Below are 15,108 nucleotides of genomic sequence, written 5' to 3' on the forward strand. Positions count from 1 at the left end.
GTTTAGAAGGTGAGGAATGGTTTGTTTACTGTTTAGCAGGAAATCTAAACAAAAATGTCAGGAATCACTCAAAAGTGTTGTGCGGTGCTGCAATGATAAATGAAAAGGTCAGCTTGGCATTGAGGCCCAGCTCTGCTCCCAGTCATGCTCGGGTCATTCCCTGCTCTCACCATCTCAGCTGCTACATAACCCACTGGGCAGAGGGAAGCAGAGCTGTCCTGCCGTGAGCTGAAAGACGATGCAGGTGAGTACCCGGGAGCCAACTGAGAGCTGCCACAAGCAGTGCCCATAGCTGAGCAGGACAGAGTACGCTGCCTGTTTGATCCCCCTTTGCCCCAGTCTACCCCTCCTTCCAAACCTAGATAGGCTTCAAATAAATTTAAATCTCAAGTGCTGCTAACTCAATCAAATTATGAAATAAAAGCTCATCCTGAGGGAAGGCAGAAATCAGCTCCCTTCTCTGTCTCACAGCTGTCCCTTCCTCCTCCCATGTGTTCCCGAAACTTGGGACTGTTCCAAGTGCTAAATGCACTGGAAAGCATATCCTCGGGCCAGCTGTGATCTGATCATGGCGCGTTGGCCGCAGGTGAATCAGAAACCAGCCGATAGGCCCCGAAACAATGCGGTCCCTTGTTAGGCTGTGAGAGTGGCCTTCTCCTGCAGCCCCCGCCCGGCAGCCAGCCTCCAGCAGAGTAGGGTGCCAGTGGCCTTCTGCAGCATGCCCTGCGGGATCCTGCCTGCCAGCCCTGTGCTGAGCTGCAGTACTTTCTGTTGGGAATGACATGCTCCTTGTATTAGGAGAAAAGCAGGTGATCATCAAGCCATGGCACAATTCCTGCACAAGCTGCTGTGGGATGGCCCCGGCAGCGGCATCTGGTACTACAATTCCTCTGGAATCCCAAGGGTTGGAAGCCTCCTGGGAAGCTTCTCATCATCAGCTGAGCACTGCACGTATCAGGCCTAGGAACCAGATTTATCTGGCCTCTCAGCTTTGCTGATGTTTTGTAGGCTTTGTATGTTTATGACCTTAAGCAAGCATTATAGAAATCAAGCAATGGCATGCTGCCAGAGCCCTCCGCTTTTCCCAGCCAGGCACACAGCGAGTGAGGCTGCTCCCTTCCGCAAGAGCAGAAGGAAGGGGTGAATGGTGGGGCAGGGCTCGCTCTTCTCCCAGCAGATACGCTGAGGGGACAGAGTGCTATCCTGAGGGAGAAGGAGCTGTGATCAGCACAGATTTGAGGAAGTTTAGAAAAGACTGCCGAGAAATTTAATCCCGGTGCTTTAACTAAGTCTCAAAATGAAGAGCTGTTTGCATTTGTACTAAAGTAGTATGTCAAAGCCCCAGACAGGATTACCCAATGTGTTAGACAGGATAGACCCATCTTCACGGTAAATACGTTCTGCCAATCAATTCCCGCTGCAGCTTTGATTAGGCACATTTTCCTTGCTTCCTGCCACAAACAGCTGCCATGTTGCATCACAGCTGCATTTCAGTGGCTGTTGAAGATCCAAATAAATTGATCCTAACAAATTTCAGCATAAATACCTGTCTTAAATTGGGACATTTTCAAATAAAAATATACTGGTGCAAGGCACTATTGATTGTTGATAAAATCAAAATGAAATACTTGTTTTCTATGTGCTTTGCTGTACTAAATAGCTTTAAAAGCTAGGAAAATTACATATCCTAATGTATGAACTACTTGATCATTACCAGTCACTTGCCTTACGGGGATACCAGCACTAGTTCTCAAAAGAAATAGAGCAGAAAGTTAATTTTCCTGAAAATTAATGTTGCTTTGGATAACTGTAATAAGTTCTAATCACATCCAAACCGAATTTGCAGCTGTGGCTCAGACGTGTATATACTTTTCTGCTCTATTGACTTTTGCTGTGGAATTTCCATATTTTGAGCTGAAACACCTCTGAAGTTGGCCCTGATATTCTATTGTACTCCAGTTGCATCAAAAGAGGAATTTGCCCAGCTAGATCAGACTGCAAAATTTGAGGTCTAAATCATTAAAATACATACCGAAGTGTGTGTAGATGGAAATTTCCATGAACTAGGTCAGTCAACAAGAACCATGTATTGGACCAACACAACAACGAACATGGAGTACAGCAATTGAACATAAAGCCCACAAAAAATGTAACATATGTTCTACTAGAACTTAATCTCCTTTCTGCAAAGAGGACTATCAAGATTTTCTTGTAGCGCAGAACTCAATAAATTTTCTTTGAATAGTTGTGTGTCTGTGACAGAGAGAAAAAGAGAGAGAAAGAATTAGACTGGAATGCTCTAAGGATGTACGCCAAGCTCTCCGCATCTGGAAAACAGAAAGTAGAACTATATTTAGTGCACAATGACTTGCAATAATTTGTGAGGGGGAAATAAAGAAAAGAACAAAAAAGAGAGAGAAAAAAAACCAACGAAACTTATGTTGCCAGTGTTAGCCAATTAAATGAATTATAAAGAAAAAAGAAAATCAAGCTGGGAAAAGGATAAGTTAAACGCTGGGGTATATGTTATTATAAGAGCTTCTACAGGCAGAAACACTGTGTAGAATTAGCAGGCATATTTATAAACATGCTACAGATAATGCATACTTGAGTATAAATACCACCTCAAAAAATGTACAAAAGATTTCTGGCACACAACAGTTAGAGCATTGACCTCTGCTGTACATTAATTTCCTTTACGTGGCTGAAATGGCCTAAATATGTTCCTTAGTGGTGCATGGGAAACTTTTTCCATAAGGTAATTGCAACTACAAGGGTAGTCCATGAATGCATTACAAACTCTTCATCAAGTATGCCTCAGTTACCATGTGTTCTGCTAGGCCTTGTAAACAGGAAAACCATGAAGACTACCTTCCACAGATGCAGCACATTCAAAATGAAGATAGTAAAATACTTTCTAAATTCCTCATCTTATACTTTAAAAGTTAGTTATCTAAAATTTCTGAATTCCTCATCATATCTTGTTATAAAAACAAGACATAGAACAATTACGTTCCCGTTCCACAGCTTACACAGCTTGATTTGACCATTTCCTTCTCTTCAGTATCATTCTTGTTTGCAGGTGGTTTCTCAGACCTGAGATCTCAGTACCTTAGATTCTCCATCTTTAGTTCTTAAAAGGACATCTCAAATAACAAATGGAGCCTATTTTCATTAAAGCTGAGGTCTTATCTCACATAGTTTAGAAGGACAACTAAGATGAAAACAAACAGCATTACTGACAAAATGGTAGAAAGACAGTCATACTTGTAACTGCCAAAGCATCTTCCGGTGCTTAATTATTCTAGCTTACAGCTTCTAAGCAGCAGTATGCTGCCAGGAGTTTTTGAAAGTGAGCATCTAGTGCCACTGCACAGCAATGAGGTCCCTGGAACATGGTGCAAGACAGTGGGACCTTGGAGTCCAGAGGAATCCAATTGCTCCCTGCAGTACCAGGAGAAGAGCAGCCTATTGCCTTTGAAGCACAGACTGAAGAGGCAGTTTGAGGAGAAGCAGGGATTGTTTGTCAAGACTGGTTGTTTTAGCCTTCCATCTTTATTTTGCTTGTATATACAAATAATAGAATGAAAAAAAGAGTCTCTGTCTGAAATGGAAAGTTTGGGGAGAAGGTAAAAACCAGCAGACATCTATCTGGCTTCAATATTAGCTAGCATTTGAGGGGATCTGTATATTCACCTAATGACAAACTTCATGTTGTGGCTGTCTTAAATTAGTATGCTCTCATGTGCCTCGTGTACAGATAGATAAAGGCTGTTTTGAGATACACTCTTCCTGGCTCTGGGTATGTTAGACAGTAATACCACTTGTATGCCAGTGGCCTTCATCCCTGCCCTACAGGGCTGTTCTAAGAGAAAAAAGAGAGATCTTATTTCCTGCTATATTAAATACATAGTTTCTAGGCTGTACTCCATCAACTAACCCAACAGCATTTGTGATACACATACGCAGGTACTGGAGCACAGCCAAACCAATGCACAGAAGCTGCAAAGCAGTAATCGAGGTACCATTTTGCAGTGCGCTCACACACTCTTCACCAGTAATACAACAGACATGTATAATTTAAATGTTGTAATTTTTCAATGCAGGACAAGGAATGACAGAAGCAGTGTGTCTCTTTATAGGGCCATACCTGGAGCTACAGAAAGGATGGGGAATAGAAAAATGGACACCTTCTGTACGGTAGGAGCAGAAGAGAAACGAGGCAACATACAGACCAGGAGACAAGGATGCCAAATAAAACAAGGTGGAGATTGAGATAACAGCTAGAGATTTAACTTGCAGTGACAGCAACTGTAGCAATGCACATGATGCAGTGTGCAAGGGCAACATTATAAAACAGTCATGTAAGATTTTATAGCAAACCTAAACTTGATACAAGGACTGGGGAAATAAGGACATCTAACTGGTAAAGTAAGAGGCTGTGCAGAGCTCTCCAGTGGGATTTCTCTTGTTCCACCAGGCAAGCTCACAGTGCCTGAGACACAAGATAAAAACACTCCACAGCTTTCCTTAAAGATGATGAAGAACTTCTTCCTCATGCCTCACTCAGGCAGAGCATTCACGTATATCATGTACGCTTTAAAGGAAAAACATATAGTTTGAAGCATTAAAAATGAAAGCTGCTGAAGAAAACGGTCAAAAGGGCCAAGCAGACTTTGATACTGAAGCCTTCATGCTTCACATTCTTTAGGCTCTGAGATCCTGTTAGAGTCAGAACTGCTGTCTACAAATACCCTGCTGAAGTCAGCAGAAGATGAGGATTTACTGTAATCACTACAGCACTGGGCAGTGAGTTAGGCTCGTTCCTGAACTGTTTCCTAAGAGATGTTAACCATCTCAGCTGGGTGCTCTTTGTAGTCATGGTAGAGGTCAGCTCTGTCTCTAAGCACAAATCAGAAAAGTAAATCTAGTCTAAACAATTCTCTGTACTGTTCCAGAAGCAATTAAAGGCTTTGTATCTTTCCCCCAGGTGTGAGCAGACACTTCCCACAGACAGTAAGCACAGCAAGAGCTCAAAAAACATCAACTCTGCAGAAGAAAGTAAAAAGAAACCACTGCTTTGGGCATGGAAGACTGAACTGGACAAAACAGGAACAGCTTCTCCAGGTATTCACTACAGCCTGTAGTTAGAGGAAAGTGGACATAAAACATTTCTGGCTCAATTCATCAAACTCCATCAGGCTCTTTCTTACAAGGGCAGTACTAACAGGTAAGATATCCACTTCTAGATTCTCTATTATTTTGCTTAGCTCACCTGCAATGTGCTCCATCAGCATAACACCTTAATTCATGATAGAGATACTGGGTGCAGGAGGCTAAAAGCATTCCTTCATCCCTGCGCAGTATCTTTGTGAACCAGCAATGATATGAAAATAATAGAACGGAATGGTAAAGTGAATGCTCTTCCGTTTTGAAACAAGTATCCTAGGTAAAGAGCATTTGGTTGTTTCCTTGTTCAGGAGTCAAAAGTGGAATAATAAATACAATTGCTTGGAAGTTTATCTATAATATTAGATATATACCATATACCTAAAATCTCTCACTGATTTTGCAGGGAGCCAGCAACAGCAGTCCTGGGAGTTTGATACGCAGTCCATGAAGCTCCAGCATATTAGCACTGACATATCACTAGTCTTTCAAACTAGAAATCTACCTTTGCAACTAGCATTCATGACAGAGCTGATGAAACATGAGTAGCTTAGGGAGTCAAGATTTTTTTTTAACATTCTTATTTTAAAATCTTTTTTTTTCTTTATTTCTTCTTTTTTTTTTTTTTTTCCCCTCCTATCAAAGTCAACACATTAACGCCTTCTGCAGCTGACTCTGACCAATGTGGGATGTTCTGTTTTCATTCAAACCCCACAACTCTCTGCTGTGGGACCCTATATTTGGGGTTAGCCAATGTGCTTTTGCCTTTCAGAAATGGAAAAAAATACACAAGATGGCAGAGGGTAGCAAGTCAAGTCTTTATCTGTGCCCTGTTTGAACATCAGATATCCTCCGCCTCCATCATTAGGAGAGTTTATTTTTATAATTAGATTACTTTTACTTAGCATGGAAAACTGAGGGCACATATTTGGCTATATGCAAACAATCTGAGCAAACTAGAATGTGGAAGAAAGATGTCACCCTAAGTGCTATAAAAGGAGTTTTTGGCACATGAATCTATGCAGTGATCTGATTCTCTAAAACACAATCCATGCTATGGCTCAATTTCCCCTTGTGGATTATATCAGCAAAGAAGCTGGTCCCAACACTTTTATGATAGCATAACATCAGCGTCTGGATATTGGTGGAACTGTCACGAGTTCTGTGATAATAGCAATGATTCAAATGTTTTTAATATTGTAAAAATGGGCTTGTTTCTTCACCGTCTCTCACAGTGGCTTGGAAGAGAAGTTAGGGCACAGGGAGAGAAGATATCTACAGATATTTAGTACTGAGCTGCCAAGCTCTTGATCATAACAGAATTACTCCACACAAAGAGTTAATTTGACAGATAAAGGATGTACAAATTATTTTCAAATTATTCTCTTATACACATCCTACTACAGGGGGGAGGGATGGGCAGTTGGCTGTTCTCATTCCTAAGCAGGAATTCTCTACTGGGTAGTTGTCAGCTCTAAGGTCATTCTGTACTTTCACGTGACTTAAGAAACCAGAGAATCATTGCTGGGTTCTATTCAGCTAACAAACATTAGATATTCTGCTTTCATTAATAGTATCCTTTTGAAACTGTGAAGACTAATTTAATGAGCAAGACTCTATTTAGGTATTCATGTCTGTCCAAGAAACAGCTGAAATTAAAGGATCACACTAGTCTTCAGTTGCTATCATAAAATCATTACAGAACATTGTATAATTACACCCTTCATGCAATTTCATTTTAAAACACATCCTGGCCTAGCCACTCTTGACTAAACTTGAGATGATTGGACAGAGTTGTGTGGGATGACACACCAAAATTAGACAAACAAGTGCAGGTTAGGCTGGAGGTAGAAGTTGTGAGATTCAGGACCAAATGCTCAGGTAGCAGCTACAGCTTCGGTTTGAAACAGCAGGGACAGGGCTGCAATTAAAGCAAATTTCAGCAAAAATGAAAAGGAAACAAACTGCACAGAACTCTACAAGGCAGAGGAGAGATGATTCTCCTGCTTATTCTGAGGAAATTTGCAGAGTACCTGAGAGTGCTGTGGCTGCCCAGAGCTGGCACTCCCAGCCTTTCACTTTCCTGCCCACCAGACATGTCTAAATATCTTGAGAAAAACAAGAAGGAAAACAATTGCTGACTGTAGTGTAAATAACAAAAGCCTGGCTTTCCTCTTAAAACTTCACTGTTGCTCTTAAACCATCCCAGCTGCCCTCTCAGGGTCCAGGATGTCAGCACAGCTCCTCCAGTGGATGAATGTCTAAGTGTCCACTCTGGAGCCATCTACAACAGCCCTTTATATGCTGTATTGTAAGTTGGGGGTTGGTTTCTCAGTCGGAAGACCAGCATTACCTCTCTACTCAAGATAGCTGTTTTCTGTATGATATTATTCCAGCAAGAGCAAAAAAACAGAGGTTGAAAATAAAGCTGTGCATGGGATGTACTGAGCTGCCAGCAGTACAGTCCTTTTGCAGCAGGAACAGGTAAAGCATACATTAGAAACACTGACAGACTGATCCGAGAGATCCTATAGTAGAACAAAAAGGTTTTCTTAACCTCTAGTCAGTAATGTAACTGTAAGAGCTGACTCAAAGGCAATGGCTGAATTAGTTCTGGCTGAAACTCCATGCATTTCAGTTCCCTATAATGAATTTGTCTCTACAACACAGTGCAATTATTCTTTCAATACCAGGATCTCCCACATTGTCCATAGCGTTCCTACTGATATTAGCCTTCACTTACTGTGTATTTTGGTTATTTAGCACTACCGAGAGAAGATGAAACAAGATACAAAATGGCCACCTTACCCAGTTCTTTTTGTAACTGCAATCAATTCTTCAAAGGCTGGTGTGCTGTCCCTCTGCCAAGTACTACAGCACAGTCTTTACCTTCCCTCCTCTTTTTGCCACTGTCAGAAGGGCAGCTCATAAACCAGATTTGCTCCAGACTGTATCTTAGGGGGTACCAGCTATATGAAAAGACATGTCCTTCTCCAGTGAGAAGTCATTCCACAGAATGCCAGTGCAGTTTGCATTCCCATGGTTTTTACTCATTGTGGTTTCGGAATACAAGAATGAAATCACTGGGTCTGTCACTCCAGGGCTTTTCATCAGGATCAAAACTAATTTAAAATAGGCACAAAGGGAAAAGAAAATATATATTCCTTGCTGATTTATCTATTAATGCTGGAAAGCAGTTATATCTCTGATGTTTTGGAGAAGGATCAGACACCTTCATAGTCAAACAGCACCATCCAACATATGGCAGTAGATGAAGGTTGCTTTTTGCTTCTCACATTCACTCTGAATCCTTCTAAATCATTCCTGCCAACACAGCATGGTCCTTGAGGATCATTAACATTCTTCAGAAGAGCAAATCTCTCACTTATATAATAGGTTAGGTTGCACAGAATAACAGGTATGAAAAGCTCCCTCAGGGAAGACACCTGCAGAATCTATTCTTTGACCTTCATTCAGCTCTGTTGCACCTACAGATGGCTGCTGTTTGACTCAGCACTGCATGAGCAGTACATACTCAGAATATGTCCCAGGAATAAAACATTGTCCAGTTATGCTACCTTCCAATTTTGTTTAAATGAAAAGCATTCCTGTTTAAATCATTAGCAACTGAATACAGTCCTTCACTCACTTTGTGAATATGTATATCTCAAAGTGCAAAATTTCTAAAGAGAGATTGCTGGAGGAAGTGTCATTCCATAAGAGTCCCTCAGAACACTACAAATGCATAAAAAATACCTTGTTAATGAATTGAGGTCCTATCAGCACAGCCTCTAGCACACTGCAGCTTACACATTACTGGTACAAATAAAACTCTTTATTTTTACTACAGTAGGCAACCCAATTTGATGTATTTCAGCTAAATGTAAATTGAATCAACATAAAACTTCCACCAACACTCTTACACATCTAAATTTCACTTGGATTTCCTGAGCAAACATACACAGTACTTCCCCAGAAAACATACGTAGATAGACTTCCCAATAAGTAATAAGCATCCAGCCACTGTAAGGTTTTCTGCAGCTGCTCACTCTGAAACTCTGTCGCTGTTGACCTCAATAGGTTTTCTTAATGCTGCAAAACTCATTCAACTCACCATAAAATATTATTTCAATGTATGGATATGGGATTCAGATGTTCTTTAAAGACAAACAGAAAGGAAGAGGCAGATTAAGAAGATCTAGCATTTATCAGGTCTAATGTTTACATGCTGCAGAGAGAAAAAGTATGCTGTTGATCCCAGTATAGTAGCTATCCTCACATCCTTCAAGGCACATCTGCTCAGTGTATCAGGCACTCTTGTTATCCTGGGAGACTCAGAGGCTGACTTGACAACAAAGTGGAGAAAGGCCACTTGAAATCTTTTTCTTCCTTGGAGCAATATAGTGGTACTCTCAGAAAAAAAACAAAACTTCACACTTCACAACATATCTCCCCAGCACTATCTACTTATTAATAAGCATTTATTTTTACACTGGAAAGACGGAAGGATGTTCTCACTTTGTTCTATCCAGTAAATTTTCCTTCAGCCAATGGTTAGCTGGGGCTTTTCCTACACTGCATGTACGTTTTGGGGAATTTTCATTCATTAGCTCTTCTTCCAATTCATAGTTCAACTTCCACCAGTTGATAAAAGTTCCATGCTCAGTTGTGTTTGGAGAAAAGCAGAGAGCCTGGCAACAGCAGAGATCTATGCAATGGCTGACTTACATGGAACTCCTTGGACTGAAGGTTTGAGCCCAAACATTTAGAAACTCACAGGAAAGACAAAGAACTTCGGTGCCAGAAAGTTTGGAAGCTGAGATGTAGTTAGAAGGATGTCTGTCATTGTAGTAGGAAAAGTCATGGAAACTGAAAGCAAAGTGGGAGGTTCTGCTTTGGTATGGAGCAGATGACAGTAGATGAGTATGGCAGCTGGAAAGATACAGCTGTATTTCATCAAGACTGCATCTTCTTGTGAATGGCAACAAAAGTTGTTTTCAGACACAACCAAATCAAAGAAAGAAAATAAACCCACATGACATTCAATTGGCCTGACAGAAAACAGGACCAGCAAGCTTGATGTGGGACACAGGAGCACACGGTCCTCACTAGCAGTTAGAAGAGAACTCCGCTTGAAGTGGTCATTCTTTGTTCAGTTTCAATCACCTTGAATCAGGAATACTAATTGTTCTGGCTCTGCATTCATTCTTGAGCTCGCTACTTTTGAGTTCAGGCCGAGTAGTTTTTTGGGAGTGCAAAAAAACTAATTTCTCCCTGAAGTCCCATCGGAAGTAATGGCATAATACTCATTCTTTCAGTCCTACCAAACAGGGACTGCCAGGAAAACAGCCTACTTCTGTCATTCCTAACAAAATATAGTTAGCTTTTAAATACACAGCCTTGTCTTTACTTTCTCTAACTGCTTCTTTTTGGTTCAGATCTTTGTAGTATCTTTTGGTTTATGTCAGCTGCAGCCCTCCCCCTAGGAGCAACTTGCTTCTTAGAGCATTTTAAAGCTGGAGCGTTTCCCAAGTCCTTCCAGATCTAACTTGATCCTTTTTCCTGGCAGCCTGTGTTGAAAGACAAAGCATCTGTCTGCAAGGTAGGGTACTGGTTTTAGCCTTGTCTCTGAAAAACCTAACTTTTTTGTAATTGCTGAGAGTCACCTAAGATACCTTTATATAGTAAATCAATACTCTTCTGGTGAATGATAAACCTGGAAGAGAGAAATACTATCTCCCTGTGCTACGATGGTCAAAACCACCATATAAATAAGCTGATAATAGACCTAAATAACAACAACATAGCAGCAAACGAGCGAATTCTTACCTCTGTGACAGAAATGCCTGTCCCTCTCTGGAGTACCACTATGCAAGCAGCTGGGAAGGCACTGGGAATATGCAAAGGCTTTGAAGTGGGAGGCTGAGCAGCCAATGATGGATAAAGATGAGAAAAGAGGGAAGAAAAGTTCTGGAGAATCCAGAAGGATGAATCTGATACATACAGTAGAAGATTTCTCTAGTGACAGTCTGTTTTGGAGGTCTTGCTCATTCATCTATGGAGATCTGACCAAGACCAATTTGGATGGCCGCTCTCTTCCAAAGACGTACCTCTGTGGAGTGACACTGAAGAGGCTGGGGCAAAGAGAGAAAGAGAGGAAGCAAGAATATCCTAACGTATCATAAAAAAGCTAATTGATTCATCTTTGGAAAAACAATAATCATTAATCTGATTTCCACCAAACTTTGGGGGAAAATTAAAAATATATCATGGTATTTTCTTTTTTCTTTTTTTTTTTTTTTTAAAGGGACACATACCATGTTCATAGCCCCTGCCACAGTATTAAAAAGCGAGGCTCTCACTGGCTGATTACTCTCTGCCTAATGGGACAGGATCACATTTGTGAACTTGCCTGTGATTGCGTATGTGATGGGCGGTAGTATACAAAATGAGAACCAATGGTTAAATGAATAAAGCATTGAAATAGATCATGCGACATATGGAATCAATTTCCGACGCTGGTACAGATGTATATACACCACTAGGAGAGTTCTTCTGACTCTTGCTATATCACGTCTGAGTGAGATGACAGTAACACCTCCCCATCATGTATTCATTCTTTACCATACAGAGAAAATTCATTTCTCTTTGTGAAGTACTTGGTCCTGCATTATTGAAACAAACACAGCAAAAACAAGAGTGACTTGTCTTTTGTCTTGTCCATTCTACGATTCTGTGATTGCTCTTGCATATCCCAAGCAGCCACAGCAAGTCCCCTGCAGGATTCTAATACACAGTAATGCAGTGTGGGCTGAATGGGAATATTTAGGCCAAAGAGCTCTAATGGAGAATATAGCCTTGCACAGCTTCTACAGTGCTGTAAACTATACCTTCAGTGATTTAAGCTTTCATGGATTTTAAATGATTAAGCAAAAGCATTACAGTGCACCTTCAAGTGGCCCTTAATAAATACGTTTTACTTTAGAAAAAGGTTTCTTACTGAGTCTACCAGGAAATATTTGCATGTGAAACGAAGACATTTGAATGAAAACAGGTTTGTTTATTTTAGAAGGCACTGCAGCCACCCACTGCAGGGCAGGGTTTCCAGCACACCAGAACTGGATGCCAAGGAGCTTCAGGAAGGGAAACAAGAAACAGAATGGGAAATCGAGCAGTTTAGCATCTTTTCACATCGCCAAAAGTGGGCAGCACTACTAAAATAATATTGTATAAGATCTTCTCTTAACCCAGTAAGCTCACTGTTCATTTCCTACTCCAGTGCGTATGCACAGAAATCCTGGAGTACTGGAGGAAATAACATTAACCCTGTATTTATCCAGAAAAATAGACGTACTCTTCATGAATACAGTTAGTAGGTTTAGGACCAAAAAGAAGATGTTATATTCCCATTGTAGGTCTCCTTGTACAAAAGCAGCCTTTTTTTTCTTTCTTTTCCCCCCGAAATGAAAAATACATATTTTTTGCAGAACCAGCATTAATGCAGCAATTAAGGCAGCACCACAGAACTGCCTTGTTCAAAAAGCTACATCACCTTTCTAAATAAAATATAGACAGAAGTGATATGAAAATGTTCACTAGATCCTTAATGAGTACGAGTACTGGATCCTTAATGAGAGCCTGGTTCAACATTTCATTTAACAGAGGATGAGATATGTGCTGCAGTGTTAAAAACCTTCCGGGAAAGTAGTTAGGTTCCAAATCAAGAAAGAACATCACCATCTCCTGAGTCATCAGCATTACTTCCTGCCTTTATGTATGCATGTTCATAGGAAATCTTTCATCTAATATTTTTCAAAGCCCAATCCCACTTGGCTAACAAGCTTAGGCAAAATCCAGCCAACAACAGTATAGGCACAACAAGTTTCAACAAAAATATTTGTTGCAAGAACACTCTTTGATTCATTTGCCTTCCTTGGCTGAACCTTGACTACACCCATCCTGATGCACACTCACAGAATGCAGCTGCCATGTCAGGATCCAAGTTGAATTTCTGCACTCCTTAGTTACTCCTTCTGGCTTTGAAAACTATCCAGGTGGCTGCATAAGGGGCTACAGAAATTACAGGGGGATATGAGTTGGCGAGAGGACTTGCCTGAGAAGCAAAGAAAGGGGAGATACCCACACTCTGCCAGCCCATCCCCATCCGATCTGCCCACAATGTGCTGTTGTAAAGAGTCTGCAGTGAAGCAGGAGATTTGGCACCCACATGGTGTGGAATAGTCATCAGATATTTAAAACAGAGCTGAGAGAACAAAGAAGGGCTTTGTAGTGCAAGGCAGCACTGAAAACCCTGAGCCTCAGCCAGCAGCTTGCATGGAGTGTTTGCTAATGTACACAGTGGAGTGCATTCCTCTCATTTGATTATATGACAGTTTTATATACCAGGTATGCGCAGAAGTTTTTCTTAACCCTTTCAGTCCTACACAACAGTAAATCTAAAAGAGACATGCATTTCTGCCCTGTTGTACGTGCATGCAACTTCAGTCACAGAGGGCTGAGTATGTGTTGTGGCCAAATGGGTTCAGATGTACATGCTAAAATATCTTATCTACGTTGCTGAAACAACAGAAGCAATTAAACACGAAAGAATTACAAAACTTTTTCGGTCCTTATTGATGCTGTAATTTTATGTATTTCCCTTGATTTAAGCAGTAATTATAAAAAGTAATTATAAAATTATTTCAAGAACTATCATTCAATCTCCATACTGTAAAATGAAAGGATGCAGAGACTGCTCTTACTGCCCATTTGTTAGACTGTGTAGAAGGCAGGCAGGAGCTCCCTGTTAGCTAATGCCACTTTCTGCAATGCACTGTATTATGCAGTTTATCCAGTATAATGACAGTAATAAGACATGCTCTTCTTGGTGTATATCTTGCAAGATGAATTGCTAAAAAGTGTTGTCTATAATCAGGCAATGCTTTAAGCAGGCAAAGGGACCTCTCATTTGTATAACATGTGGTGTACAGATCTGGTGCAGGACCAAGGCATAAATTTACACGGTTTTGGATGCTTTTGTGCCAAGTAGCAAGGGCAAAGCAGTCTTGCTTTCCTGTTCTGCTAATGCACAAAGTAAAGTTCTCAGCCATAATTATAATAACACACAATTACATTTTCAGAAGATCTGCTATGGTGTCTTTCAGAGACTCTAAGCTGTAAAGCTATTAAGTTATACAATTAAAAGACTAACTTCGGTTAATTAAAAAAATGACAGACACTGAAAGAGATGACTGTGGTTAAAATCCTCAACAGCTACAAAGTTGTCTGTATTTTTAATATTGCTAACTCATAGATAAATAGTTAAGCCCACAGAACCTCTGCAAAGCATTAACTAGGAATTATTTTCCTGCTTAGCCATCCAGAACAACAACCAGGAGATGAAAGCTAAAACATCTTGCCCAACATCTTCATGTCAGAGGTAGGATTAGAATACAGGACTTCTGGGTTCCTGCTCTCATACTCCAAGTATGAGTTCCTACTCCTATATTCCTAAAGTGTAGTTTGAGCGCAGGTGGAGGGGAAGTATTTGAGGCTGGTATCTGGAATAAGGTGGACAGAGAGAAAAGAAGGTGGAAGAGGGTGAAGTTTATTGCAATGGTGGGTAAGTGTACACATGGGCTGGTACATGGTGAGTGAGAAGTGAGCTAGAATAAGGGCACTGACTTAAGCCTCCATTAGGCTCTCACATGTTCCTACCCCAGTGAGCGTGACCTCAGAATTGGTCTCAAAATTGACTGGAGTACATAAAGGACTTTGGAGAATAGCAATGGGAGAAATCAGGTGTTTTTGTGCATACCAACAGGTAGACTCTTGCTGAAATATTTGGACATGCTTGAGTTTGTAAAGAATTAGAGAATCATCTCCGAAAACAGAAAACTGATAATTAGATACTGCAAGCAGATTAACCAGAAGACCTCC

General features: G+C 40.8%; 2 protein-coding genes across 14 annotated transcripts in view; one reads left to right on the forward strand and one right to left on the reverse strand.

Moving 5' to 3' along the window:
• Positions 1 to 11,444, forward strand: part of LOC146544297 (uncharacterized) — a 44,610-nt gene extending 33,166 nt beyond the window's left edge. For 3 of the 5 annotated variants that reach the window (XR_014883564.1, XR_014883567.1, XR_014883559.1), the window contains 2 exons: positions 4,991 to 5,230; positions 5,576 to 11,444. The gene's annotated coding sequence lies outside the window, so the exon portion shown is untranslated. Of the gene's footprint in view, positions 1 to 4,142; positions 4,265 to 4,990; positions 5,231 to 5,575 lie in introns of all 5 variants that reach the window. The other 2 variants (XR_014883560.1, XR_014883561.1) reach the window with 2 other exon arrangements.
• RAD51B (RAD51 paralog B) overlaps positions 1 to 15,108 on the reverse strand; it is a 381,459-nt gene that overhangs the window by 36,504 nt on the left and 329,847 nt on the right. For 2 of the 9 annotated variants that reach the window (XM_019615648.3, XM_019615647.3), the window contains exon 11: positions 11,174 to 11,303. The exons of the other annotated variants lie outside the window; for them this stretch is intronic. In XM_019615648.3, the coding sequence (XP_019471193.2) occupies positions 11,217 to 11,303 (87 nt within the window). In that variant the 3' untranslated portion in view covers positions 11,174 to 11,216. The remainder of the gene's footprint in view (positions 1 to 11,173; positions 11,304 to 15,108) is intronic. 9 annotated transcript variants of the gene reach the window in all.

Source organism: Meleagris gallopavo, chromosome 5 (genome assembly GCF_905368555.1).
Source record: "Meleagris gallopavo chromosome 5, MGAL_WU_HG_1.1, whole genome shotgun sequence".
Lineage (NCBI taxonomy): Eukaryota > Metazoa > Chordata > Aves > Galliformes > Phasianidae > Meleagris > Meleagris gallopavo.